The sequence below is a fragment of the Pipistrellus hanaki genome (genome assembly GCF_964339955.1).
Source record: "Pipistrellus hanaki genome assembly, chromosome: 18".
NCBI lineage: Eukaryota > Metazoa > Chordata > Mammalia > Chiroptera > Vespertilionidae > Pipistrellus > Pipistrellus hanaki.
Genome location: NC_140520.1, coordinates 33,734,239 through 33,761,760, shown reverse-complemented (window position 1 = coordinate 33,761,760; position 27,522 = coordinate 33,734,239). Strand labels below are relative to the sequence as shown.

Sequence of the window (27,522 nt, the reverse complement as noted above, 5' to 3'; positions counted from 1 at the left end):
ATATAAGGCATCCCCCTGAAAATAAGCCCCCCCCCCAGGCTAAACATGAGAGATTTGGTCCACTGATTCTGAAAGAAATGGAGTCAGAAGAAATTCACCAGGAAATTCAGGAATTGGATTGTTATGATGATGTTTCAGAAGATGATGACCTGACTGTCATTGAATAAATGAGTAAATTCTTGATACTGTAGGATTCACAGTTTGTCTGGTTTATGTTGACAACTACCGTACTACTGTACTGTATACAGGTAATAAATTTCCTTTATTTTCATTTAACAATAAATGTGTACCGTATTCTTCTTCATGGAAAAATAAGACATCCCCTGAAAATAAGACCTAGCGCATCTTTGGGAGCAAAAATGAATATAAGACACTGTCTTATTTTCGGGGAAACAGGGTACAAGCATTCTATTCTTTTTTAATTATTATTGTTTAAAGTATTACATGTGTCTCCTTTTTCCACAATTGACACCCCCCACCACTCCCACCCTCAAGAACAAGCCCCCACTGTCCCAGTGTTCCTGTCCACTGGTTATGCTAATATGCATGCATACAAGTCCTTTGGTTGATCTCTAACCACCCCCTCCCCTGCCTTCTCTCTGAGGTTGGACGGTCTGTTCAGTGTTACGTTGTCTCTGGATCTATTTTTGTTCATCAAATTATGTTGATCATTATATGGATGAGATCATGTGGTATTAATCTTTCTCCAACTGGCTTATTTCGCTTAGCATAATGCTCTCCAGGTCCATCCATGCTGTTGCAAATGGTAAGGGTTCTTTCTTTTTTATAGCAGCATAGTATTCCACTGTGTAGATGTACCACAGTTTTCTAGCACTTAGGCTGTTTCCAAATCTTAGCTATTGTAAATTGTGCTCCTGTTAATATAGGGGTGCATATATCCTTTCTGATTGGTGTTTCTAGTTTCTTGGGATAAAGTCCTAGAAGTGGGATCACTGGGTCAAATGGGAGTTCCATTTTTAACTTTTTGAGGAAACTCCATACTGTTCTCCATAGTGGCTGCACCAGTCTGCATTCCCACCAGCAGAGCATGAGGGTTCCTTTTTTTCCACATCCTCTGCAGCACTCGTCGTTTGTTGATTTGTTGATGACAGCCATTCTGACAGATGTGAAATGGTACCACATTGTTGTTTTGATTTGCATATCTCGGATCATTGTAGTGGCCTATGAAGAACAGAGTATAAGGGACCAAGGTGGAAGCAAGAAGACTAGATAACTTTTGTAATCGTGCTGGCAAGTGATGGTAGTGGTGAAGGTTGGTAAAGGTGAAAAACGTGGTTGGATTCTAGGCATTTCCCAAGGAAGAGACAACAGAATTTGTGGATGAATGGATATGGTATATGAGAAAGTGGAGTCAAAGATAATTATAATTTTCTGGCATGAAAAACTTAATGACTACAGCAAGAATTTACTGCAATGAAGAAGATAGGTGGAGAAAGTAGAGGGCAGGGAAGCAAGAGCCTGATTTGGCACATGTGAAGCTTTAGATTTTGCATTTTATCCTCAGAGATATGGGAAATGAACGGCAAGCAAAGAAATAACTGGATCTGATTTATGTATTAGAAGTATTGTTCTAGCCCTAGCTACTTGTTGAATATTCAAGTGGAGATGATGATAGATGGTTGGAATTTAAGAAAGAGATCACAGTTAGAAATAAAACTGAGTATTTCAAATCAAGAGATTGAATGAAATCAATTGAAATATAGGGATTAAAAAATGAGTAAGTTTAAGAACCAAACCCAGAAATTTTTCAACGTTTACAGATGGGAGAGATTCCCAACGTTGAGCATAGGAGTGTGAGAAGCCGTGGGTAGGAGAGAACCAAGAGAGAAAGAATGGTTTCTCAAGAAAAAAAGAAATAATTAACAAATGCTGCTGATACATTTTATTTTTCAAAGGCAATTTGTTTTTGCATAGGCTTCTTTTGTGGATGTTGTTTCTCTTTCTAAATGCTTTGGTGGGGTAGCCTGAGGGTTTTTTACTGATCTCATTCAGTCAGGCCTTTTCCTGTCTTAAGACAGCTTCTCTCAATATTTTACCAAAAGACTTGGCTTAATCATTTCTAGGACAAGGAAAAACATTCCAGGAAACACAAAAGTGAAATTGTTTGAATTAAAATGAAACATATTCTCCAATCTACCACTGAGCCCATTTTTACAAAAGATCTCTTTTCCAACTTTATTCTGTTTGCTAAGAATCTCAGTAATCAAAATCACATGTCAAACCCTAGCCGTTTTGATTCAGTGGATAGAGCATTGGCCTTTGGACTAAAAGGAGCTGAATTCCATTACGGTCAAGGGCACAGACTTGATCCCTAGTAGGAGGTGTGCAGAAGGCAGCCAATCAATGATTCCCTCTCATCATTGATGTTTATATCTCTTTCTCCCTTTCCCTTCTTCTCTGAAATCAATGAAAAAATATATATATATTTAAAAAAAATCACATTTCAAAACTACTATTTCTACCATTGCCACATTTGTACAAGTATGATTTACAAATGGATGGTACCTCATAATGGAAAAATCACTGGATTTGAAGGTAGAAAAATATCAGTTGTTTGCTGGAGTCCTTGCTCATTCTTTTATTGGTTCTTGCAATTTATCTGCAGATTTTTAAAAATTGATGGATTTGATCTTAAAATGATAATTTGACTCTCATTTTCCAATCTGTTTATTTACTTATTCACTTATTTATTTATTTAGTCTCATTTTTTTTGGTCAAGACACCAGTTAATTAATGAATAATAGTAGTGGCTCGAGAAACCTTGTCTAATTCCTGACTTTGACGGTATTGTTTCCAAAGATTCAGCATTTAAGTATGATGTTTTCTGTAGCTTCCTACAAATTCTTAAAATTATGAGTGATTATTGAATTTTATCAACATTTTATTATATCTTCTGACATGGTCATATGTCATTTTTGCCTTAGTCAGTGTGATGGATTTCACTTTGATAAATTTTTATGACGAGGGCCTATTTTCACAATCCTGAGATAACTGATAATCAGTCATGACATGTTTATAATACATGAATGGATTTTATTTGTTAATGTTTCAACTTTATTCTTAAGTAATACTAGTCTATAGTGTTCTCTGTTTTAAAAAACATTTATTTGTTTTTGTCTATTTATTTATTTATTTATTTACTAACTAGAGGCCTGGTGCATGAAAATTGTGCAAGAGGGCAGGATGGCGAGGCCTTCACCCTCTCTAATCCAGGACCCTCAGGGGATGTCCGATTGCCACTTTAGGCCAGATCCCCAGAATTGGGACTAACCCTGCAGTCAGACATTCCTCTCACGATCCAGGACCTCTGGCTCCTAACCACTCACCTGCTTACCTGCCTCATTGCACCTAATTAATTCTGCTTGCCAGTCTGATCACCTCCTTACTGGTTTCCTGCTAGCCTAGTCACCACTTAACTGCCCTCCTGCCAGCCTGGCCGCTCCCTAACTACTCCCCTGCTGGGCTGGCTGCCCCATAACTGCTCCTCTGTCAGCTGATACCCCTAATGGCCTCTGCCTCGGCCCCTGCCACTATGACTTTGTCTGGAAGGATGTCTGAAAGGATGTCCAGAATGGATGTCTGAAAGGATGTCCAATATGCTACTTAATTATCGGGTCTAGTAATAATTAATGTCGTTTTTAAACATTCATTTAAAATCTTGCTTGGCGTTGACTTGTATTGACATAACCTTCACGTGGTATCTACAGAAAGTGTGAAGTGCAATTAACAAGTTTTGCTTGAAAAAGTTTGTGTTTGGTTTGGTTTTTGTTGCAAAACTAGGGCTAAGAAGATGGCGGATGAAGAGCATATTCGGCACTGCATGCTTTACGAGTTCCAATTAGGAAGAAAAGCAAGTGAGGCTGCAAAAAACATCTGTAGTGCTCTTGGTCAAGATGCAGTTAGTGCCAGAAAATGCCAGCGTTGGTTTGAGAAATTTCGCGAGGGAAATTTTTCATTAGATGACAAGAGTGGTCGAGGCCGTGTGTCCAATTTTGATCAAGAAGCTCTTCAAGCTCTTTTGGTGCAAAATCCTCAAATTACCCAACAAGAGCTTGCGACAACTTTAAATTGTTCACAAAAAATAATTTCCAATCAATTGCGTGCACTTGGCAAAGTCCAAAAGTTTGGAAAATGGGTTCCTCATGAGTTGACCGACAACAACCGTAATCAAAGAGTCACAATTTGCAGTTTGCTCCTCTCTCGTCAAAACTGTTTGCCGTTTTTAAAGCAAATTGTTACCGGAGATGAAGAATGGGTGCTGTATGTTAATTTGAAAAGGCGGTCTCAATGGTTGGACAAAAATGAGGCTCCGCAGCCCACGCCAAAACCTGACTTGCATGCGAAAAAAGTGATGTTGTGTGTTTGGTGGAATTTTACAGGAATTCTTCATTATGAACTTTTACCATCTAACCAAACCATTACAAGTGCAGTGTACAGTGCCCAATTGGAAAGGTTAGCCCAAGCTTTAAGAGAAAAAGAACCCGCGCTGATTAATCGGAAGGGCGTAATTCTTCACCACGATAACGCACGACCGCATACTGCAAGAATCACTGCTGAAAAACTGCGCCAGTTGGAATGGGAAGTTCTCCCTCAACCTGCATATTCTCCTGATATTGCCCCTTCCGATTACCATTTGTTTCGTTCTTTGCAAAACTTTCTTCTTGGAAAAAAATTTAATAATGAAGAATGCCTCAAAAATGCATTGACCGAATTTTTTGCATCAAAATCACAAGAATTTTACAACAGAGGGATTAAAATGCTTCCCGAGCGTTGGGCACAAGTAGTAGAAAACAACAGCAACTATATTGTTGATTAAATTTTGTTGTATTGTTTAAATAAATTAGATTTAAAAAAAAAAAAGTATTAGAAACGACATTAATTATTACTAGACCTAATAGTTTAAGTAGCATATTGCCCTTTTATTAGTATAGATTATTTTGTTGTTGTTAATCCTCACCCATTGATTTTCAGAGAGTGGAAGATACAGAGAGAAGCATCAATGTGAAAGAGATACATCAGTTGGTTGGCTTCCACATGTACCCTGACCAGGGCCGGGAGTTGAACCTGAAACTGAGGTAGACTTTAAGACAAAGTGATAATGAGGGGCATTTCATAATGATAAAGGTATCAATTTATTTGGAAGGCATAAAAATAAAAAATGTGCATTACTAGTAATAACAGATCTTCAAAATACAAAAGGCAAAACATTTCTTTGAGATCAATGTTCAGAAGTGTGATTGCTGGGTTATATGGTAAATACATGTTTAGTTTTTGAAGAAACTGACAAGCTTCTGACCCAGAAATTCCACTTCTTGGAATTTATCTGAAGAAATCAGAAACACGAATTTTTTTTTAAGAGTTTTTTGGTAATCAAGAATGCACATTCTATAAAATGTGTCCAACAGTGTCATGTACCTAAATGTTTTTTTAAAATATATTTTTATTGATTTTTTACAGAGAGGAAGGGAGAGGGATAGAAAATCAGAAACATTCGACGAGAGAGAAACATCGATCAACCACCTTTTGCACACCCTGTACTGGGGATGTGCCCGCAACCAGTGTACATGCCCTTGACCGGAATAGAACCTGGGTCCCTTGAGTCCACAGGCCGATGCTCTATCAACTGAACCAAACCGGTTTTGGCAGAAACACGAATTTTGAAGAATATGGGCACCCCTATGTTCACAGGGTGGTGAGTGGGGGGGAGGGGGTGTGGAGTAGAGGGTGGGTAGAAGGACAAAGATTACATGGGAGAGTAGGAACTTCAGGCATGGGGAATTTGCAGTGGTTACAGGTTACGGGAAATGTGTGTACCTACAGGAATAGATTGTTTCAGTCAGGAGGTTGTAAATTCTTCCATAATGATGAGAAGTTCTCGGTTCATGGAAGGCATTCCAGTGTTAGCCTTCCATGTCCTGGGGCGTACAGCTCTCAGCCAGGTTAGCATGTGCCTTCTCTAATCAGAATAGAACCATCACCGTTAACAGAGCTCGATTAATATTTCTTATAACTATAACCCATTATTCTATTTCTACCCCTAACAATCTTAGTATTTACTATACTGTTATTACAGAACTAGAGGCCCAGCGCACAAAACTCATGCTCAGGTACAGTCCCTAGGCCTGGCCTGCGATGAGGGCCATCCTCCCCAGCTGTCCCTAGCCAGCCCTGTCCCCCAATGCCACCACCCCCAGTTCTCCAATCTCCATCAGGTAATCGGAGCCTGCTGGCTGGGGGGAGGAGCCAAGAGGTCTGCCATTCTGCCTGCTTGTAGGCCCCGCCCCCTCTGTGTGGTGGGGTGGGGGCTTTGGCCTGGCACCACCTGCGTCTCCCACCACCCACCCCCGGTTCCCTGTTCACATTGGGCAATCAGAGCCTGACAGCCATTGCGCCTCATAGTGACTGGAGGGGTCGTTCTTGTTATTCTGCTATTTGGGTCAATTGGCATATTACCCTTTCATTATATAGAATGTACCCTTTCTACTTTTGAAAAAAAAAAAAAGTTTCCTGTCAAACAGTATGCCATGTTAAGCCAGCAGCAGCAGCCTCATACATTGTTTTTACTGCCTGTTTTGACTGCATTGTTTTAAAAATATATGTTTTATTTATGTATTTATTTATTTACTTACTTATTTTACAGAAAGGGAGAGGGATAGTTAGAAACATCCATGATAAACATTGATCAGCTGCCTCCTGCACGCCCCCTTCTGGGGACATGCCAGCAACCAAGGTACATGCCGTTGACTGGAATCAAACCTGCGTCCCTTCAGTTCGCAGGCTGACGCTCTATCCACTGAGCCAAACCAGTTAGGGCAGACTGCAATATTTTTTCTTGTGTTTGATTGGATTTAGGTCTACCACTCTGTTTCCTTCTTTTAAAAAATTATCTTTAGCTCTAGCTGGTTGGCTCAGTGAGTAGAGCATGGGCCTTCGGACTGAAGGTTCTCAGGTTCAATTCCAGCCCCTGGTCAGGGTACATGTGAGAGGCAACCAATCGATGTGTCTCTCTCACATAGATGATTAAAAAAAAAAAATCAATGGAAAAAACCCCTCTGGTAAATATTAACACACACACACACACACACACACACACACACAATCACTGTAATGTCTCTGTTGACCTTTTGTTCCTATGTGCTTTCTTTTCTTCGTGGTTTTTCTTGATGTCCCACTTCAATATTCTTTTTTATGAAGTACTGATTGGAGCCTCTTATCTATTGGGCTGTCTGCCTAATTCTTAATGATGAGTACAACTTCTTTTTATATTATGAATACAAGATTCTTGTGGAATAATGTATTACAAATATCTTCGCCCACTCTTTGTAAGATGGGACTTCCACCGAAACCGGTTTGGCTCAGTGGTAGAGCGTCGGTCTGCGGACTGAAAGGTCCCGGGTTCGATTCGGGCAAGGACATGTGCCTTGGTTGTGGGCACATCCCCGGTAAGGGCTGTGCAGGAGGCAGCTGGTTGATGTTCCTCTCTCATCGACGTTTCTAGCTCTCTATCTCCTTTCCTCTCTGTAAAAAACCAATAAAATATATTAAAAAAAAAAAGAAAAAAAAAAAAGATGGGACTTTCATCACCTGTGTTTCAATTTCTTTTCCGCTTTTGTATTGTACTAGTCACTAAAAGCAGATGTGGCTCATTCTCATTTGTCCCTCCCACACACTTTAGACCCCAGTGGAGAAGAAACCTGAGACCGGCAGGAGGGAAGCTTTTCATCTGAATCACTGCCCTCCAGAGCAGAATGCCGGTTTCCCCAGCGAACTTCATCCTCATCCTTCTCCTCTGCCAGCTCTTGGGTGAGTCCAGCAGATCCTCCTGTTCTCCTGGCTGCCTTCCCCATTAAGAGGTGTAGCTCTAGGTCCTGGGACCGCTCTGGGGTTGTGACTCAACTCAGGAGGCTCTGCTCCCTTATCTAATATCGCCTTTTACATCCGATGGTCTCTGAAAAGAGACTGAAGAGAGAGTAGAAGGAAGGACTCTGGGGACTGACTCCCCTTCCGAGTGTCCAGGGAAGGAAGGGCTAGAAGAAGTGGTGTCGGGGATCAGGAGGACCTGTGTTCTAATCACAATTCCTGCCACAGAGTAGATGAAGACTGTCATCTTCCCGGGACCTTAGCCCTCCCTCCCTTAGAGGACAATCTTTAAAACAAAATAATATCATACAGGTGTGTTTTGTTTTTTTCATAAATATGTATTTATCCCTGGCCTATGTTGCTAAGTGGTTAGAGTGTTAGTCAGCAAAGGGTCACAGGTTCGATTCCCAGTCTAGGGCGCCCGCACACTTGGGTTACAGTTTCAGTTCCTGATCCCTGGCTCTGCTCGGGGCCCATGGGGTTGGTAACCAATTAATATGTTTCTCTGGTTTTCTCTCTCTCTCTCTCTCTCTCTCTCTCTCTCTCTCTCTCTCTCTCTCTCTCTCCCCATCCTTCCCTCCCACTCTCTCTAAAAGTCAATGGAAAAAAATATCCTTAGGTGAGGATTATAATATCGGGTCTAGTAATAATTAATGTCGTTTTCTAATACTTTTTTTTTTAAATCGAATTTATTTAAACAATACAACAAAATTTAATCAACAATATAGTTGCCCTTGTTTTCTACTACTTGTGCCCAACGCTCGGGAAGCATTTTAATCCCTCTGTTGTAAAATTCTTGTGATTTTGATGCAAAAAATTCGGTCAATGCATTTTTGAGGCATTCTTCATTATTAAATTTTTTTCCAAGAAGAAAGTTTTGCAAAGAACGAAACAAATGGTAATCGGAAGGGGCAATATCAGGAGAATATGCAGGTTGAGGGAGAACTTCCCATTCCAACTGGCGCAGTTTTTCAGCAGTGATTCTTGCAGTATGCGGTCGTGCGTTATCGTGGTGAAGAATTATGCCCTTCCGATTAATCAGCGTGGGTTCTTTTTCTCTTAAAGCTTGGGCTAACCTTTCCAATTGGGCACTATACACTGCACTTGTAATGGTTTGGTTAGATGGTAAAAGTTCGTAATGAAGAATTCCTGTAAAATTCCACCAAACACACAACATCACTTTTTTCGCATGCAAGTCAGGTTTTGGCGTGGGCTGCGGAGCCTCATTTTTGTCCAACCATTGAGACCGCCTTTTCAAATTAACATACAGCACCCATTTTTCATCTCCGGTAACAATTTGCTTTAAAAACGGCAAACAGTTTTGACGAGAGAGGAGCAAACTGCAAATTGTGACTCTTTGATTACGGTTGTTGTCGGTCAACTCATGAGGAACCCATTTTCCAAACTTTTGGACTTTGCTAAGTGCACGCAATTGATTGGAAATTATTTTTTGTGAACAATTTAAAGTTGTCGCAAGCTCTTGTTGGGTAATTTGAGGATTTTGCACCAAAAGAGCTTGAAGAGCTTCTTGATCAAAATTGGACACACGGCCTGGACCACTCTTGTCATCTAATGAAAAATTTCCCTCGCGAAATTTCTCAAACCAACGTTGGCATTTTCTGGCACTAACTGCATCTTGACCAAGAGCACTACAGATGTTTTTTGCAGCCTCACTTGCTTTTCTTCCTAATTGGAACTCGTAAAGCATGCAGTGCCGAATATGCTCTTCATCCGCCATCTTCTTAGCCCTAGTTTTGCAACAAAAACCAAACCAAACACAAACTTTTTCAAGCAAAACTTGTTAATTGCACTTCACACGTTCTGTAGATACCACGTGAAGGTTATGTCAATACAAGTCAACGCCAAGCAAGATTTTAAACGAATGTTTAAAAACGACATTAATTATTACTAGACCCAATATATGTATATTTAAGGTATTTCCTTTAAATACATTTATAAGATACTTTATATTTTATGTTTAGAAATATATTTTTAAATGATATGTAAAGCAATTATATTGGTGAAGGGAAACATTTTAATTTTCTCGCTCTCTTTTTTTTATTGTTGAAAGTATAACAGGTCCCTCTCACCCCATTGGTCCCCTCCATCCAGTTCCCACTTCACCCTAGGCCTTTACCACCCTATTTTCTGTTTCCATTGGTAATACATATCTATACTAATAAAAGGGTAATATGCTAATTAGACTGAGTCAACCGGACATCTTTCGGATTCCAACTTTCTTCTGGACAAAGCCACAGTGGCAGGGACCAAGGCAGAGGTGGTTAAGGCCGTCAGGCCAGCAGGTGAGCAGTTAGGGGGCTGTCAGGCTGGCAGGGGGCAGTTAGTGGGAGGCCAGGCCGGCCGAAACAGGGGCAGTTAGGGGCGGCCAGGCTGGTAGGGGAGCAGACAAATGACTAGGGGCCTTGAAGTTTCTCTCTCATTGATGTTTTTAACTATCTCTCTCCCTTCCTCTCTGTAAAAAATCAATAAAATATATTTAAAAAAAGAAAGAATACCCTTCAAGATTTCATGTAATACTGCTTTTGTCATGACCAACTCCTTTCGCTTTTTCTTGTCTGTGAAGCTCTTTATCTGAACTTCAATTCTAAATGATAGCTTTGCTGGGTAAAGTAATCTTGATTATAGGTTCTTGCTTTTCATCATTTTGAATATTTCTTGGCACTCCTTTCTGGCCTGCAAAGTTTCTGTTGAGAAATCAGCTGACAGTCATATGGGCACTCCCTGTAGGAAACTGCTTTTCTTTTGCTGCTTTTGAGGTTCTCTCTTTGTCTTTAACCATTGTCGTTTTAATTTTGATGTATCTTGGTATGGACCTCTTTGAGTTTATCTTGTTTGGGACTCTCCATGCTTCTTGGACTTGTAAGTCTATTTCTTTCAGTCTCAATGAGCTTTCTTCTTTATTTCTCTAGGAGTAGGACTTCCATTCAGCCAGATTTCAGGCAGTTCTGAATGATGGTTGTTCTGTATTTTAGTTGTAATTTTGATGTGGTTGTGGGAGGCAGCATTTGCCTAGGCCACCATCTTGGTTCTCTAATTTTATCTCTTAAACCAAGCGTTTTTGTTTGTTTTATTAATTCTCATCTGAGAAATTTGTTGTTGTTGTTGTTGGGTTGTTGTTTGTTTTTAAGAGAGAGAGAGTGGAAGGGAGGGGTGTGGAGAGAGAGAGAAAAAAAAATCAGTGTGATATCTATTGGTTGCTTCTTGCACTTGTGAACCAGGTACCCTTGGGGGGAAATCAAACCCTTAACTCTTCAGTGCACAGGCCTACACTTTAACCACTGAGCACACTGGTCAGGGCTTAACCCAAACAGTTTAATCAGTCCCTGTGTCAAAAACAAACTCATATTGGTCCTACAAAACAAACTCAGTTTGGCTTAGAGGATAGAGCAACAGCCTGCAGACCAAAAGGTCCCAAGTTCGATTCTGGTCAACAGCATATACCTTGGTTACAGGCTTTCCCCTGGCTCTGGCCCTGGCCAGGGCTCATGTAGGAGGCAGCCAATCGATGTGCTTCTCTCACATCAATGTTTCTCTCTCTCATTCCTTCTCTCTTTCACTGTCCCTAAAAAAATAAATAAATAAATAAATAAATAAAATAAAAAAGGAAAAATATCCTGGGGTAAAGATTAAGCAAAAAAAAAAGGGGGGGGAGGAGAAATAAAAATAAAAATAACTCATATTGTAGGTACAATACTTTAAGGCCATGAAGGACTGGAAACTTCCTCCACCTGTCACAGTACTCCTGTCTGAACATTTTGCTTACCCTCAGGGACCTCAGACCAGATCAGGAATGTAAGTTAGGAGTATACCTCCGGTCATCAGAGTCCGCGGGCACCTCCAGCAGATGTCTCTCTGAAGATCTGACAGAGCTGATTTGTTTACACGTGCCCCAGGCCTGCGTGAAGTGATCTGCCCAAGACCACACAGCCAGCACTCCCAGTCCTTCTTTCCCCACCACCTGGCCCCACCAACTGTTCAGCATGAGCAGACACACTCCCTTTTTGAGTTCATTAGAGGTTTATTTAGGAAGCCCCTGGTTCTAAGCAGTTGATCCTAAAATAGGTTCTCACCGCCCTAATCGGTTTGGCTCAGAGAGTGTGGGCATGCAGACTGAAAGATCCCAGGTTCAATTCCGGTCAAGGGCATGTACCTTGGTTGCGGGCACATCCCCAATAGGAGGTGTACAAGAGGCAGCTGATCAATGATTCTCTCTCATTCATGTTTCTAACTCTCTATCCCTCTCTGTTCCTCTCTGTAAAAAAATCATTTATATATATATATATATATATATATATATATATATATATATATATATATATTTTTTTTTTTTTTTTTTAATAAAAAATAAGCCAAAGCTGGTTTGGCTCAGTGGTCTGTGAACTGAAAGGTCCCAGGTTCGATTCCGATCAAGGGCATGCACATTGGTTGTGGGCACATCCCTGGTGGGGGATGTGCAGGAGGCAGCTGGTCGATGTTTCTCTCTCATCGACATTTCTAGCTCTCTCTCTCTATCCTTTCCTCTCTGTAAAAAAATAAATAAAAAATATTTTTTAAAAAATAAATAAAAAATAATTTTAAAAAAATTCTCACCTTATAAACTTTTTCCCTGAACAGAAATGGTGATTCAAGTGAAACTTAGAAAAGGGGGAAGAGGGGGAGTAAATGGCAGGTTCTCACCTAAAACCTAAACTGTGGGCAGACTTGGGGGAGCAGGTTAGGGGGTGGAAGTGATAACCCGGTTGTTCTCTTTCTCCTATGAAAGTTGAGAACACGAAACTCGAAGTGGTGAGCGGCGAGGCAGTAGTGAGACAGAACACAGACCCTGAGACAGAGAATTAACTAACTTCTCATCCCACTTCTCTCATTTTCAAATTTGGGGACTTGGGAACGTCACTTAGCATCTTGGAGCCCCAGTGTCCTCAACTATAACGTGCAGCTTCACCTCTATCTCATGGAAATGCTTTGAGGATCAAGAAAGATAATGCCCATTACACTAGTGTTTGCTGCAGGAGTTATTATTATGAAGGAACCAGAAGGAAACCCAGCTCTCCTGACTTCCGGTTAACTCAGAGCTCTAAAGCGTTCACAGCATTCCACGTGCCTGGGAGAAGAAGCCAGCTCCAACCCTCCTGGGTGATCTGGAACCCAGTGCCTATAGACTTTGGCTAATTCACAGCAAAAGGCTCTGTCCAATAGCCACCCTGAAGAATCACGTGTGGTAGCCCACTGCCTGTTCTCAACCCTAGCAGGGTTGCCTAAGATCATCAGAAAACACAGATATGAACATTATGATTCGTAACAGTAGAAAAATAAAGTTATGAAGTAGAAACAAAAATAATTTTATGGTTGGGGGTCACCACAACATGAGGAACTGTATTAAAGGGTCGCGGCATTAGAAAGGTTGAGAACCACTGACCTAGAGTCAGCTGATTCCACAGTCATGATAAGTCCCCTCGCTGTATTTTTCCCAAGCACTGGTTATACTCTCCTTTTTAAAACACGTACTTAGGTATCAGATGGTAATCTCCCAACCCCATAGCTGGCTTGCCCCCCAGTTATATCCTCAGCTCCTGAACAGTGCCTGGCATAAATATGGAACCAAAAAAAATCTTGTTAAAGAGAGGAGTGACTGAATGAGAAAAGCGTGACCTACCTGGACATGGTAAACTCTATAGGGTCACACTGGCAGGCAGAGAAGCCATCACAGCAGTCGAGTTTGGGACAGCCGAGAAGTCTTTTATTTCTACATCACTTTTCACAGTAAATTGGGAAGGGGACACAAAACTTGTTGGGACTCACCCCCTTATTCTCCAAACTCATGTTTAGGGACTAGCATGGGGCTACTTTCTTCTCTCATGACCCCTCTTCCCTCCTGAAGATACAATTAAGATAGAACAATATACTCCATCTAGACTCGTGCTGGCAATTTGTAATGTCATCCTCCAGTTTCATTTGAACTACGAATGTGGAGACATCTCTCTCTCTCTCTCTCTCTCTCTCTCTCTCTATATATATATATATATATATATATATATATATATATATATATTGCCTTCTAAAAGGCATTTACCCAGGGAAAGGGGCCAGTTCTTCTGAAAATAAATTTAGATGATAGATAGATAGATAGATAGACATATATATATATATATATATATATATATATATATATATATATAAAGCCAGTGTCCGTGATGACCAGGATGACCAAATACACCTCTCGGTCCCTCCCTCACAGCCCACAGGCTCTGATCGCAGCAAGGTGGGTGGAAGACAGGCGGAGCAGCGAGTGTGGTGGGGTGGCGGGCCGGTGGGGGGCTGCAAACAGCAGTGGGCTACCACATGCGATTGTACCCAGGCCTTTAGTTTTCTTATATAACCACATAATTTACACCTTTTGACATTTACCCTGAAAATACAGCTTGTGTGGTGTGTTAAAGCAGGAAAGCCACATGCAGTTTTGTCACCTCCTAAAACCTCAGGAGGAGAAAAAGTTACTCACTGTAAAAATTACACCGACTTGAGGGCAAGTGATGCTCAACCTTCATTTGACTGTAAACTGTTAATTCCTTCGTCTCTGTTGTTGGAGTGAAAGTAGAAATGCATTAACTGATCCATTAATAATTAAAAATAAAATTGATTTCAGCTGTAACATTTACTTTGAGGTGATCAGAGAACAACTGAAAAACCATCCTACCTTAGTATTAAGGAGGCAGGGAGAGCAGTTGTTTGAAAAATCAGATTTCTTAACAGGATGATTTGATAAAGGCCCGAGGGACTCAAAGAATATATTCACTGACCGATAAATTATAGGGAGAATAATGTGTGTGTTTTGTGCATGTGTGTGTAGTTTTGTGCTTTTCAAAAATACTCCACATTGCATTTACTTATTTATTTTTAACTTATCTTTATTATTGAAAGTATTACAATAATACCCCCCCCACTGACACCCTTCCCCCACACCCACAGCCTTCCCCGCCGTCTCCCCCGCCCCCCCCCCCCCCCCCCCCCCTGCTCCTCACTCCAGGAGAATAATGTTTGAAATCAGGAACTGCCTCCTAAAAGGGATTTCTCCAGGGAGAGGAACCAGTTCTTTTGAAATTAAATTTAGCAAAAATGTTGGTCAAGATCCCAGACCTATAATCAAGGGACTAGGTCAACATTTGGTAACATCAGATTCTCTCTCTCTTTCTCTCTCCCTGAACCGCCCCCCCCCCCCAATTGATTTTTAGAGAGAATTGATAGTAGAGAGGGAAGGGAAAAGAGAAAAACATTAATGTGAGAGAGACACATCAATCAGTTGCCTCCCGTACATGCCTTGACCCAGGCAGGGATTCTGCAACCCAGGTATGTGCCCTTGACCAGCAATCGAACCTGAGACCCCTTAGTCTGAGGGCCAGCACTATAACCATTGAGCTAAACCAGCCAGGGGCATCAGGTTCTCTCGCTCTGAAGTACTGGGAGAGCAGCTGATGCTTAAGGGGAGGTCACCAAAGGACATAAAAGGGAAAGTATCCACTCTGTCATACAAGGGAAAGGGAACTAGTCCTCAGATGTTTAAGCTATCACTCCCATGAGGCACTTACAGCTTACCTCCCACTGTTCTGATCGGTGCTCGAAACCTCTGCCCCCCCCCCGCCCCTCCGTCAGGAAGGCTCTCCTTCCTCACCTGCACCGAGTGCACCTAGTTCGGCTCCCCCAGGAGCAGTGGGCGGAGACTTGGACTGTAACCTCCCAGTTCTCCTCCTCAGGGATGGAGCTGGGCCTTGTGCTCTGCCTCAGCCAGAGGCCGCTGGGAGGGGGGTGGTTAGCTGAGCCACTCCTTTCAGGGGGAGCTCTGGCCTCGATGCCTTCCTGGGAACGAGGTTTCAAAAGGTTTCCCAGGGGCCGGGTGGGTTGGACGGAGAGGCTTTCTAGGGACCTTTCTAGAGCCCAAAGGGGCCGAGTAATTGGTGGAAAGAGCAGGGACTCACGTTTATTTTATGGTTCTCTGTGTCTGCAGGACCTGCAGCCTCTGGAGCCCAGGAGGAGCTGGTTGGTGGCGTTGGTGGGTTTGTGATTTTCCCTCTGACACACTCACAAGATCGGATCGATAGCATTATCTGGTTCTTTGGACGCACTACTCTTGTCACCATACAGCCAGCATCGACAAACAAATCAGACACTGTCATAGTGACTAACCGTCATAACCAGGAAAGGGTAGCCTTCTCACGCGGGAACTACTCCCTGGAGCTCAGCAAACTGAGCAAGAATGACTCGGGTGCCTACGTAGTTGAAATACACAGCTCGTCCCTCCAGAAGCCCATCACCCAGAAGTATGGGCTGCGGGTCTATGGTGAGTACAGTGACCGCCAGGTAATGTGGTAAACTCCCTGGTACTGGAGATGTTTCAGCAAAGGCAGGATAAACACTTGGCAAGAATGTGGAAGATGGAACTCCTGCATGGTTGAAGTATCAATAGATGTATCTGACTTCTGAAACCCCCTTCTCCTCAGAGGTCCTGTAAGAGGCGGTGTGGTGCAGCAGGTGGGTGACATGGGAAGTGCAATCACACAGGTCAAATGCTGGCTTCTCCATTTACTAGTTGCACGGTCTTAGCCAAATTACTTAATTGCTCTGAAACTTAGTTTCCGTAATTGTAATGGGGAGGAAAGTGATACCTGTGTATCGGGTATAAACATCAATCACACTTCTTTTTCCTCAGATTCCAATCAATTGAGAAATAGACACAAGAATAGAAAAAGATAAAAAATAGCTTTAGTTTGCTTTGTCTAGGTGGCTCAACTGGCTAGGCATTTTCGCTCACACTGGATTCCCAGGCAGGACTCATACCTAGACTGTGTACTGGAGGCAACCGATTAATGTCTCTCTCTCTCTCTCTCTCTCTCTCTCTCTCTCTCTCTCTCTATCTCTCTATCTATATATCTATCTATCTCTCTCTCTATCTCTTTTTCTTCTCTTCCTCTCTCTCTAAAAATTAATAAAAACATATCCTTGGGTGAGGATTATAAATAAATAAATAAATAAATAAATAAGCATTATTTTTCTTTTAAAGCAATCTAGGATAAATATTTCCCCCCAAGTCTAGACCTTGGAGCCCATTCAAGAAAGATGAATTTACAAAACAATTATTCAACCACTAGCTATAAGAATAGCTGCCTCACTCACTGAGATGCAATATCACAGACACCAGGAGACGGCCCTCCAGGTTTACTTGTAGGAGGTAGGCCATTCACCTTGATCCAGGTGTGTCTTCCATATATACACGGCTAAAGGGAACAGAAGAATGCATTCTGCAGGCACGCTAGCTAGGGGAAGGGCAAACCACATTTGGCAGCAGTCTTCACAGTTCAACCCACAAGTACAGAAATGCAGATGATAGAAGTCAGACTCTCACCATCTCAGTAATGAGCCAACTGCTCATCCTCTGAGAGAGAGGATTGAGCACCGAGTAGGGAGGGACCCCAGAAGTGTCATTCATCCAGAAGAATTCAGGGAAAGTCTCTTCAAGGAAGCCTAATGACAAAGAAATGGAGAGCCTCTAAAAAAGATAAAATTAGCCGAAACCGGTTTGGCTCAGTGGATAGAGCGTCGGCCTGTGGACTGAAAGGTCCCAGGTTCGATTCCGGTCAAGGGCATGTACCTTGGTTGTGGGCACATCCCCAGTAGGGGGTGTGCAAGAGGCAGCTGGTCAATGGTTCTCTCTCATCTATGTTTCTAGCTCTCTATCCCTCTCTCTTCCTCTCTGTAAAAAATCAATAAAGTATATATATTTTTAAAAAGATAAAATTAGCTTACATCTAAAATACATTTAACACAATGCTTGCCATGTGGCTGTGCTTAATAACCAGCAGCTGCATTCTTGATGACTTGAGGCCCGGTGCACGAAATTAGCATATCTTGTTTTTATTATTATAGATCTTACTATTGTTGTTGCTGCTGCTGGATAGCTGTGGACAAGCAGACCTAAATAGTTCTCTTTTCCAGATAAGAATGAGAATTCTGCTCTAAATCACCACTTAGCTGCTCCACTCTGCAGCACTTTGGAGAGGTTTCGGTCCAGAGCTTATAGAATAATTTCGAAAAAGAGTGCTATGGGCATAGTTTCCACCCTTGGTTGTCCATTTCTCTTTTATAGAGCACCTATCAAAGCCCAGAATCACCTCGGGTCTGCAGAACAATAAAAACGGCACATGTGTGGCCAATCTGACATGCTTCCTGGAACAGGGAGGAGAGGATGTGACTTACAGCTGGAATTCCCTGGGGATGACCTCCAACGAGTCTCATAATGGTTCCATCCTCCCCATAACCTGGAGGCAGGAGGAAGAGGACATGGCCTTCGTCTGCATGGCCAGGAACCCCATTAGCAGCAACTCTTCAAACCCCATCTTTGCCCGGAAGCTCTGTGAAGGTGACTGTCTCTCCCCTTTCTCTAGAAGCCTAAAGTCCCAGGATCTCTGCCTTCATTAGCTCCTGGTCCCCGTGGGAATGGACCCTGTGTAAAAACTGGAGGCCCCTGGGAAGTCACCAGACTGGGAGGAAAGTAGCAGTTGTTCTAAAAGTTGGGTCATTTTCCTTAGCTCACTCTGATTCCTTCCCTGGGCCTCCTCCCGTTCTCTCTTTACAGGTGTTGCTGGTGACCTAGGTTCCACCATGGCCCTGAGGATTACCTTTCTGCTCATTGTCCTTGTATCAGTGTTAATTCTTTTGACTATATGGAGACTAAAAGTAAAAGGTAGAGCATGTACCATTTTTGTCTTCACCCTCATTCATGTACTTACTCCCTCATTAATTCAACAAACTGGTGGTAGGCCTAAGGGTACAGAAAGGAAGAGGTCTTACTCTCTGCCTCAAGGAGAACAACATCAGCCTGCATCCCTTAGTTCTGGCTTCTCTCCTAAGGCCAAGGTCCTTCCAGTTCTCTCTCCAGTGCCTACCCCTTTCGGAGCCTGGGAAGTAATGAGGATAACCAGAAAATCCTGGGATTTTCCTGGGGTTAGCACTTAAAGTCCCATGTCCTGGAATAACCCTTTAGTTACAGGGAAACCAGTATAATTGGTCACTCTAAGTAGGTTGTCAGATGGGTGGTGAGCCAATGGGGGTAGTGAATGGAAGGAGGGGCCAACTCTGATTCTCTTTCAACTTGGTTGTAGAAAAGTCCAATAAAGAGAAGAGAAGGGACACTCATCTGGAAATTCTTAACTGCTATCCCCCTTCTGGAGAGACCTCAGAGTATTATACAATCTCTAACCCAAATGTGAGTCGATTCCTATATTTTTTGGGGGGGGGAGGGGGGGGCTTATCCTCCTCTCTGAGGCCCCTTTTGTTCTACTTGAGATTTTCCCATGGATTTGGACAACCTGGGAGATGAGGATGTACAATCCTTGAAACACAATGCACCATTTCTTCCCCGAGTCTTTGTGGATTCTTTCTTATGCAGAAGCTGGTGACCTCTGGGTCACCTGGTTCTGATCCAGCCAGTAATGCTCACACTGTGATCTGTGGAATGACCCCTTCTCTCCACAGTTCACAATAGCTACTCAACAGCTCCTCAGCAGGCCTGCTCCCTTTTGCATAGGACACCAGGTAGAGTAGTGTGGTTTTGACACTACGTTTGCGTTGTGATGCCAGTAGACTGGACGTAGAGATGCCTTTTTCTCAAGAAGCCATCAGAAAAGGACTCAGAAGGCCCCTGGTGGCTCTGGACCACACTCAAGACTTCCCAAGTGCGGGTCACCAAACTACAGTAAATGAACACAAGGTTTAACCAAAGGAAACTCGTTGAAAAGAGTATAAAGTTTTGTAAAAGCTAAATAGACAGAGGCAATCTGGAGACGTGAACTAGAGAACTTTGCAAGTCCCTTCTCCCCACTCCCACCCTCACCCCCAAGATCAATCACTGCAGTCCAGGCTGGACTGGCTCCTCGGTGGTCACGGAGGGCTTTCCCCCAGAGGCCCATGTAATAAAAGGAACACCTTAGAGCCTCCAGATGCCAGTTTCACCCAGCCTCCTACTCTTACCTACAACTTTTCCAAGAGGAGACCCTATATGTTAGTGTCCCGAGAGCTCTTTTCTTTCTGTGGGGAGACTGCTCTGTGCTGCACTGAGCCTGGCTTCTGTCAAAATTGATCACTTTCTGGTGCATCCACCCTGCTAGAGACACATTCCCAGGAGACCACAGGACTTGATGTTTTGGATGTTCAGGAATAAACTTCAATGATCCAGGAGACTTTTCACCAGCCTAGAAGGAGCTTTGGTTATTGCCGTTATTGTTTTTTTTTATAATATATTTTATTGATTTTTTTACAAAGAGGAAGAGAGAGGGACGGAGAGTTAGAAACATCGATGAGAGAGAAATCCACAACTGGAGATGTGCCCGCAACCATTGTACATGCCCTTGACCGAAATCAAACCTCGGACCCTTCAGTCCGCAGGCCACCGCTCTATCCACTGAGCCAAACCGGTTTTGGCTATTGCCGTTATTGTTTTGTTTTGTTCTGTGTCCCATCAGTCATCTTTACTGACTCGTTCCAAAGGCCCTTTTGACTGATGACAAGGTTTATTTGCAACAATTAACAATATTATTCAAATTATCCTTTAATCACTTTGGAGGCTCATAGCTCATGAGACTTATATAGCTTACATATATATATATATATATATATATATATATATATATATATATATATATATTATTGAGAGGAAGGAAGAAGGAGAGAGAGAGAGAAACATCAGTAATGAGAGAGAATCACCTATCAGCTGCCTCCCGCTGGGAATAGAGCCCGAAACCCGGGCATGTGCCCTTGACCAGAATCTAACCCAGGACCCTTTAGTCCGTAGGCCAACACTCTATCCACTGAGTCAAACTGGCTAGTGCTATATCTTATATATTTTAAGTTCACTTAAACACAACACAGTTTTAAAATAATCTGATTATTTTGTAAACAAGTTATTAATACCGTATTTTTTGGACCATAAGACACACCGGACCATAAGACGCACCAGTTTTTAGAGAAGGGAAATGAAGAAAAAAAGATTCTGAAACAAATAGTGTCCTAAAATATTTTATGTGCATTAAAACCCAACATCACAGTCATAAACACATGTAATCAACCCTGTAAAGTAAACAGCAGCATTTAGAACCATTTTCGAGCCGGGCAAGCACACAGAGACCACACAGAGCCGGGCAAGTAAAAAAACTTTTTTTAAAGTATATGTGTAGGCTATATTTGGACCATAAGACGCAGGGACTTTTCCCCCCCACTTCTGGGGAGAAAAAAGTGCGTCTTATGGTCCGAAAAATACGGTAATTGTAATTAAAATCATCAACAAGAGTACTTCCCACTACCCATTCCTGATCCAGAACCCTCTGTCCCTCCTGCTTTCTCTTCCCTTCTCTGCTTTCTTTCCTTTGCATTCTCAGCATCTCTTTGGCCTTGCTTATGTGACCCAAGGATGGATGATGACTTTTTCTTCTTCTTCTTTTTTAACAGACAACTATTCCAGAGGAAAATTCGATAAATTCTCTTTATTCCACAGTGCAAATGCCCCCAAAGGTAAGAATCATTAGAGCCAATTTTCACCTTAGTTGTTCTATCAGTTTTGCTAGTTCAAGCTTAGCTTAAAATTTCTCGGGCCCCAGTGATTTCATATTTCCTGATCTGGAATGAGAAGCTCCCCAGGACGTCCCCATTCCCTTTGCTTATAGTTACATAGCATATAGCAGGGGTCCTCAAACTTTTTAAAGTGGGGGCCAGATCACGGTCCCTCAGAGAGCTGAAGGGCCGGACTATATGAACTACTAATTCCTACTGTAACACCTTGGCTACACTCACTGCCCAAAAAACCTGGCGGGCAGGATGAGACTCCCCAGGGGCTGCATGTGGCCCGCGGGCCGTAGTTTAAAGACCCCTGAATAGAGACTAGAAGAGAATTGTGTTTTAGAATCAAATGGGGCTAATGTGGAACAAAATAGAGTAGGAGAGAGCTTCTAGGTAAGAATGATAGAATATTCAGCAAGACCTTCACTGGAGACACGGAGAAGGTAAAAGGCCATGGAGAGGCTGTGCCTGGGAGGAAACTCCAGCTTGCTTCTGAGCCACCAGTAAGCTGGAAGCAGGGGAGATGTGCTTTGCCTTTCCGTATTCCACCTCTGATGCATCTGGTTTGCACACCCCGCTGAGTCTGACTGCGAAGGGAGTCAGCTTTAAAGTCTATTCCTTCACAGATCACACTCGGCAGCAGCAGTGAGGCTTCTGTCTCCCCGTCGGACCAGATCAGAAAAGATGAGGGTGGGGAAAGCAGTTTACTTGGTGAAAGGAAAGGTTGGTTCTGGCGGATTATTGGAAGAAAAGTTCAGCTCCTTAAGCCAGTGATCAGCAAACTGCGACTCGCGAGCCACATGCAGCTCTTTGGCCCCTTGAGTTTTTAGGAAAGGCCAGCTTAGGAGTACCTTAATTAAGTTAATAACAATGTACCTACCAAAAAATTGGGCTCTCAAAAGAAATTTCAATCATTGTACTGTTGATATTTGGCTCTGTTGACTAATGAGTTTGCCAACCACTGCCTTAAACATTCAACAAGGTCAGAGTGATCACACAGGGGAACAGGTGAAGTTGGGAGGCTTGGGTTAACCTTGGCAGTAAAGAGTATCTGGGATGGAGGGCTCACCTTGAGGGGTACAGAGGCCTGCCTACCTTCAGTGCTCTGCATGCTTGTGTTTGCCTGGCAGGTGGAGAAACCTCACTCACTGCCCACATCGCCAGACAAATCAACGCTATTTATCTATGAGAAAGTCATCTAAACAACACTGTGCCATCACAAAGAAAACTGACATGACCAGAAAGAATGAGGAAGAACAAAGAACACTGAGTTCCTTCCTAGAAAACTATCCTTTTGACGCTATTGTAATCAGCTAATATCTATAATATAAAAGCATAATGTGTTAATTAGACCGCACAGCTGAACCACCTTCTGGACAAAGAACAACCTTCTGGCAGCAGGGCTGAGGCAGAGGCAGTTAGGGGCGATTGGGCATGCAGGCAAGCAGTTAAGGGTGATGAGGCAGGCAGGCAGGCAGTAAGGGGTAATGAGGCAGGCAGAGTGGTTAGGGACAGTCAGGCAGAGTGGTTAGGGGTGATCAGGCAGGTTTGCAGGTGAGCAGTTAGGAGCCAGCGATCCCAGATTGCAAGAGGGTGCAGGCCAGGCTGAGGGACCCTTCCCCCAGCGGCCCCTCCTCCCCCCCATGCCCGAATTTTGTGCACCGGGCCTCTAGTTGTTAATAACAGGAAAGGAGCAAAGGGGAGGCCAAATATTACAGGAATGTCATTTGGGCAGTTTCACCAGAACGCTAAAGCTTTGCCCTCTCCAGGGAGCCACGTGTCTTTTCCCGCAGATTGGACAGAGAGGAAAACAGACACATGCCCAGGAAACTGAGGGTGACTAAAGGAAAGTGCTTGTTGTCAGTTACACCTCAGACTAGCCCACTGGCCAGAATAGGTGTGGCCACTGCAAGGGCATGAAACTTGGGGATATTTATTCCCCTGAACAAAGGAATTCGCTCTCTTGGTTGCTCTTGACTCCTGACGTGCGGGGCTCTCTCACTCCTGCTTCCTGCATTTGCCACAGCCATGGGGACCCCACACCCAAGCAGCGGTCCTCAAACTTTTTAAAGTGGGGGCCAGATCACGGTCCCTCAGAGAGCTGGAGGGCCGGACTATATGAACTACTAATTCCTACTGTAACACCTCGGCTGCGCTCACTGCCCAAAAAACCTGGCGGGCAGGATCAGACTCCTCTGCGGGCCGCATGTGGCCCGCGGGCCGTAGTTTGAAGACCCCTGCCCAATGGACTAATGGGCTGCCACTAGCCGGATGCTGAGCGGGACCCGGCTACCACATGGAACAGAAACCCTGGACCCCATTTCTGATTTAGCTTCCCTGAAACTCCAGCTTCACTTCCTCTAAGAAGGCAATGGGACCTGAGAAGTCTCCTCAAACCCGGAAGATGTAATTGTCTCCCTGGATATGTGACTGAATTTGTCAGCCAAACCCATGCAAGGTGCTCAGAAGTGTCTCTGCTGAAATACAAGTGCAGTGTCACACAGAGGAATGATGGCCTCACCGCAGGGCTTGGAGGTCAGGAGTAGTTCAAGGGTCTGGCTGTCAAGAGGCAAACATGTACGAAAAGCAGAAGCAGACAGAGCAGCCGGAAACAGACTCATTAACTCCTTAACTGCATGCCTGGCCCTGTGCTGAGCTTACACTGGTTCTGGCCAGTCATGCCCTCTGCTCTCGTGCAACTGGCCCCTCATGAGCTATTTCTGTGGCAGTCCCAGGAGGCCTGGCCACCGGTTCCCAACACCCAGGACGCCAACCCCGAGTCCACAGAATGTGGGGGTCAAAGTGCACAAGGACAGAGGAGCCAGGTGGGAGACTGGGAGTCACTGGATGGAAACTCAGAAGCGTGCTCAGAGGAGGTGGGGAAAAGGGAACCCTCATGCACTGCTGGCGGAAGGCAGACTGGTGCAGCCGCTGGGGAGAATGGCACCAAGTTTCCTCAAAAAGTAAAAAAGGGCCACATGCTAAACTTGACAAGCTCTGGGGAGGCCTCAGAGACCGAGAGGAAACACAGAGGAGGGTCTCCAATGAAAACTTTGGGACTGAAAGCAGTTTGTGGCAGGTGGCCATGTCCTACGCCAGAATCTCCCCTGACAAAGGCCAATCTTCACCTTGCATCTGGAATGACATACCTGATAAACACGCCTTTGCAGAAAAGAAGTAATTTCCCTTTGTCCGGACCCCTCAAAGCGCAGGCACCTCAGAGCATAGCCTGCTTTATCCATCGGTTTGCTCTTTTGATGGTGATGGATAAAGCAGGGTTTTATTTATTTTTTTTCCCCATTGGTTATGCTTATTTTTCTTATTTTTTTAAATAAATCTTTATTGTTCATATTATTACAAATGTTCCTCATTTTCCCCCCCTCCATTGCTTCCCTCCACCAGGTTTCCACCCCACCCTCTGCCCTTTCCACACCCCCCATTGTCCTCATCCATAGGTGCACAGTTTTTGTTCAGGCTCTTCCCGCACCCCCCACTCCCCTTTTTCCCGAGTGGTCAGTTCACTCCCCTTCCACACCTCTGATTCTATTATATTCACCAGTTACCGTATTTATCGGCGTATAACGCACACTGCCGTATAACACGCACCTTAATTTTAAGAGGAAAATTTCAGGAAAAAAACCCTAAATTTTAAATACTGTATTTATTGGCATATAACGCACATATGCAGTTTCCCATTATTTTCAAGGAAAAAGTGCACGTTATACGGCGATAAATACGGTAATATTGTTCATCAGGTTTTTTAATTCCCTTGGCTTTTAGTTTCACTTGTTGATAGTTATGTATTTGTTGATCATAATTTTTATCTATAGCTTCTTCCTCTTCCTAAAGAACCCCTTTCAGCAATTCATATAATTCTGGTTTGGTGGTGATGAACTCCTTTAGCTTTTTTTTATTTGTGAAGCTCTTTATCTGGCCTTCGATTCTGAGTGATAGCTTTGCCGGATAGAGTATTTTTGGCTGTAGGTTCTTGCTATTCATCACCTTGAATATTTCTTGCCATTCCTGTTTGGCCTGCATGGTTTCTGTTGAGAAATCAGTTGACAATCATATGGGTGTTCCTTTATAGGTAACTACCTGCTTTTTTCTTGCTGCTTTTAATATTCTCTCTTTGCCTTTTGCTCTTGGAATTTTAATTATGATTTGTCTTGGTGTGGTCCTCTTTGGATTCCTTTTGTTTGGGGTTCTGTGCGCTTCCTGGACTTGTAAGTCTATTTCTTTCCCCAGGTGGGGGAAGTTTTCTGTAACTATTTCTTCCAGTATTCTTTCAGTATCTTGCTCTCTCTCTTCTTCTGGGACCCCCATTATTCTGATGTTTGTTCGTTTGAAATTGTCCCAGAGGTTTCTTACACTATCTTCAACTTTCTGGATTCTCTTGTCTTCTTGCTTCTGTGGAGGAGTGTCCTCTGGCTCTTTGTGTTCCAAATCTTTGACTTGATTCTTGTGATCTTACATTTTGTTTTTAGGACTCTGTATAATATTTTTTATTTCAGACAATGTATTCTTTATTTCTAGTTGACCCCTTTTCATATCCTCATAGGTCTCGTTTATTTTATCAGCCTTTTCTAGGAAACTCTTGAAAAACCTTATAAGTGTGGTTTTGAACTCTATATCGAGTTGCTTCTTGTCCTCCATTTCTTTTATTTGTGATGTTTCCGTGTTTCGGCATTTTCACAGCTTCCCTGAGTTGGTAGGGTGGCTTTGTGTGCTAAGGTGTCCTATATGGTTGAGTGGGTCAGCCTCCCAGTTACCTGAGGTGGACAGTCTTGGTGTAGCCTTTTGTGGGTTGTGTGTGCAGTCTTGCTGTTAAGCCTTGCTTGTTGTTGGTATCACTGGGAAGCGTTGATCTCCAAGCCAAGAGGGTATGAGGATCAGAAGTGTCTCAGCTAGGAGGGTTTCTGTATTCTGCTTGGATGGGGCAGAGACTCAGAGTGGCACAGCCAAGCTTTGGTGAATCCCGAAGATTGGTTGAAGGCGCGCGCACCTCTTTGGTATAGGCACAGACAAGCTTTAGATTCCTGTCTACCCCTCCCTAGGAGAGTCCTATTCATGGTGAACGAGAAAGCTAGCCACTGAAAAGGCTTCTGTGCTTTGCTTGGATGGGGCAGAGTCTCGGGGTGGTGCAGACAAGCTTTAGTCAGCCCCTCCCTACGAGGATCTGGTTTCTGAGTCCCGCAGTAATGGCCGCTGGCTTCACACACCTCTGAGAGATCTCTGCCCACTGCCTGACAGTCTGGCCTCTCCCTGTCTGAGGCCATCTATCAGAGAAATAGGGTGGTTCTGTTTTCCTCCTGCACAAGAAAGCCAGTCGCCCTCTCCACTTGCAGGGAGTAAGCCAGCAGCGAACTCAGCCCGCCCTCTCTGTGCTCCACAAGCAAGCCAGCAGCGAAGTCTGGCAGCCACCTTTTTGTGCGCACAGTTCTCCGCACCTTCACAGTTCCTGAGGTTCAGCGTGCCTTCTCTCTCCTTCCCAGATGGTAGAGCCTCCTCTCAGCCAGCCATCCGGTGCTTCAGGTCGATGTTTCCTGTTTTCCAGTTCTAAATTCAAATTTGTTGTAGTAGGCTGCATTTGGGTGTCTACCTTATGCCGCCATCTTGGTTTCTCCTAAAGCAGGGTTTTATCTGGAGCATTTTCTCAGTCTGTCGAGGTTTTGCTTTCCAGCAATCATTGTCAGCTTGGCTCAAATAAACACATAAAAATTCTCTACAGTTTTTAATGTTTCTTATGCTGACAGAATATATGCACTCCTATGTTCACAGCAGCATTATTTACAATAGCCAAGATTTGAAAACAGCCCAAGAACCCATTAGTAGTAGATGAGGGGATAAAAAAATAGGTGATCGGTACATTTACATAATAGAGTACTATTTAGTCATGAAAAAGAGAGATCTTACCTTTTGCAACAGCAGGGAAGGGCCTGGATTATTATTATTTTTTTAAAATATATTTTATTGATTTTTTACAGAGAGGAAGGGAGAGAGATAGAGAGCTAGAAACGTCGA

The 27,522-nt window shown here is 43.3% G+C and overlaps 2 protein-coding genes across 3 annotated transcripts in view; one reads left to right on the top strand and one right to left on the bottom strand.

Annotated features, from left to right (window-relative positions):
- Positions 1-27,522, bottom strand: part of CD48 (CD48 molecule) — a 48,021-nt gene that overhangs the window by 17,704 nt on the left and 2,795 nt on the right. The window lies entirely within an intron of this gene.
- SLAMF7 (SLAM family member 7) lies at positions 7,711-25,706 on the top strand. The gene is made up of 7 exons (XM_084865918.1): positions 7,711-7,824; positions 15,902-16,234; positions 18,038-18,310; positions 18,527-18,634; positions 19,053-19,156; positions 21,394-21,456; positions 22,632-25,706. Exons 1-7 carry the CDS (start codon positions 7,770-7,772, stop codon positions 22,701-22,703), a joined length of 1,008 nt encoding a protein of 335 aa, XP_084722044.1. The 5' UTR covers positions 7,711-7,769; the 3' UTR covers positions 22,704-25,706.

Excerpts from the sequence above, each read along its gene's own strand:
- SLAMF7 (XM_084865918.1), top strand. The coding sequence starts at position 7,770 with ATGCCGGTTTCCCCAGCGAACTTCATCCTCATCCTTCTCCTCTGCCAG. Across the intron at positions 16,235-18,037 it reads GTATGGGCTGCGGGTCTATG|AGCACCTATCAAAGCCCAGA; the intron begins GTGAGTACAGTG and ends TCTCTTTTATAG. Across the intron at positions 19,157-21,393 it reads ATACAATCTCTAACCCAAAT|ACAACTATTCCAGAGGAAAA; the intron begins GTGAGTCGATTC and ends CTTTTTTAACAG.